The sequence below is a fragment of the Sphaeroforma arctica genome (assembly GCF_001186125.1).
Source record: "Sphaeroforma arctica JP610 unplaced genomic scaffold supercont1.5625, whole genome shotgun sequence".
Lineage (NCBI taxonomy): Eukaryota > Ichthyosporea > Ichthyophonida > Sphaeroforma > Sphaeroforma arctica.
In genome coordinates, this window is record NW_014034933.1 from 154 (window position 1) to 1,908 (window position 1,755).

A 1,755-nucleotide genomic window follows, 5' to 3' on the forward strand; every position below is an offset into this window, starting at 1 on the left:
TATACCTGGTTTGATATGGAAACTCTTTTTTGTTTTAGTACTCGTATCAATATTCTCGCAAGAATAAACGAATGAATGTATTTGGAGACCTACACGATCATAATCTCATCGCAAATATATTTCGTCAAATTGTTGCTTCATTTCTATATATATCCCTTTTTGTATGTAATTTTGTTCGAGGATCCACAGTATGAATATGAACTTAGCATGTATTTTGTATTTAAATGTATGTGTTATATATGTGTTAATAAATGTCTGGCAAATTTAATTTCACATACAGTACACGAAATTAAGCTGATAATACTCCATCGCATTTGAACGGTTCTGTAACGCGTTTCTTCGAATTGATTTAGGTTGTACGAACTCTAACTATGTCTCGATAATGTTCTTGGTGATACGCTCGGGAGATGCTGCATCTATGTGCCCTAATGTATATCTTTATTTATTTAACTTTGCATTCAAATTCGAATGAGATTATCCTGGTTTTAAAGATCGTTCCTGAGAATCAGAGAAAGTTTAGATGGTCATGTACATGGCGCACATATGTGTTTCGCCACATTTTAGGTACATACGAGAATAAAAAATTGCGTGAAGCATACCCGCCACGGGAATTCTAGTGTATCGATAACTACTGCTAGTTGAAAATCGGCATCATGTATAATGCTGCACTCCGAATTGCTGATGTACTATATAATTTATTGCTCTGTACGACGTTTGATCACTTAAAAACGTGAGGGTGTTCGATATACACATTCGATACTGAAGTGTTCCTACTGTTTTGATCGCTCTAAAGTATCCGGGCGTCTATATTCGCTTGAACAGCGAAACCCTGCTGCCACCAATACTAATCTGATCGGTTCACATGCGTTATTAATAAGTTGGGCTATAAACACCCCGACTTCTGCTTTGGGATATGGGGAGTTTGCGTACGCTCGCGTGGACTTCAGTGGCCTGGATGTGACTAAGGTTACTATAGTGCAAAGTCAAGTGCGAGAGAGCGCCGGCCCTGGCGCCTGGAGCGATACAACTGCCGATACATCAGGTACCCTGGGCGAGAGTTACCATCAGATCACAGGAACATTGACTCCTGGTACAGACTATACTAACACATGTGCTGATCCCGCTGCCTATGAATCAGGACTCACATGCAACGAACTAGGTCTATGCGCCGCAGATCAAACCTTCCTAGTCCAGTATATGATCCATCAAGACGTACACGCCTTGTTTGCAAACCCTGGGCTGGGTAACAGTGCCGGCTTTGATCTCCGTTTACTAGTCGACGTATCCTATGAAACTGATATGGCCAGTGCCACCCGTCGACGTCGGCGACGCCAAGCAACCACAGATACAGACAACACCGGAGTACAGCCTGCTTCAGATCCCGCTCAGAACGGACAGGGACCCGCTTGTATCTCGGCCGCCGGTGAAGTGAAAGGGTCCGATCAAGTTGCGGAGACCGATGATAATGACAGTGCCGCTGATGCACTGACATCCTCGTCGTTTATTGTGATAGCCGCAGGCGTGATTAGTTTGGCTTTGTTTTAAAATAGGCTGATGATGAACTACAGACGGACGTGTGCGTACATGCCATCCTTGATGACACGTATTCGAATTAGGCAATTTAGTATATATTAGTAAAATAAATGATTGGCAAAGAATATTCAGATACACAAGCTTATTGGCCAAATTTACAATCAATATATACAGATACAACCGTTTGCCTAATCTACTCTAGAATTAATTTGTGTCAGGCGA

General features: G+C 42.1%; 1 protein-coding gene across 1 annotated transcript; it reads left to right on the forward strand.

The window, feature by feature from the left end:
• Window positions 1–822: 822 nt before the first annotated feature.
• On the forward strand, window positions 823–1,545 carry SARC_15109 (hypothetical protein; the record flags this gene model as incomplete). The annotated part of the gene is made up of 1 exon (XM_014290766.1): window positions 823–1,545. A coding segment is annotated over one exon (723 nt), but the record flags the coding sequence as incomplete, so codon positions are not given.
• Between the last annotated feature and the right edge of the window lie 210 nt (window positions 1,546–1,755).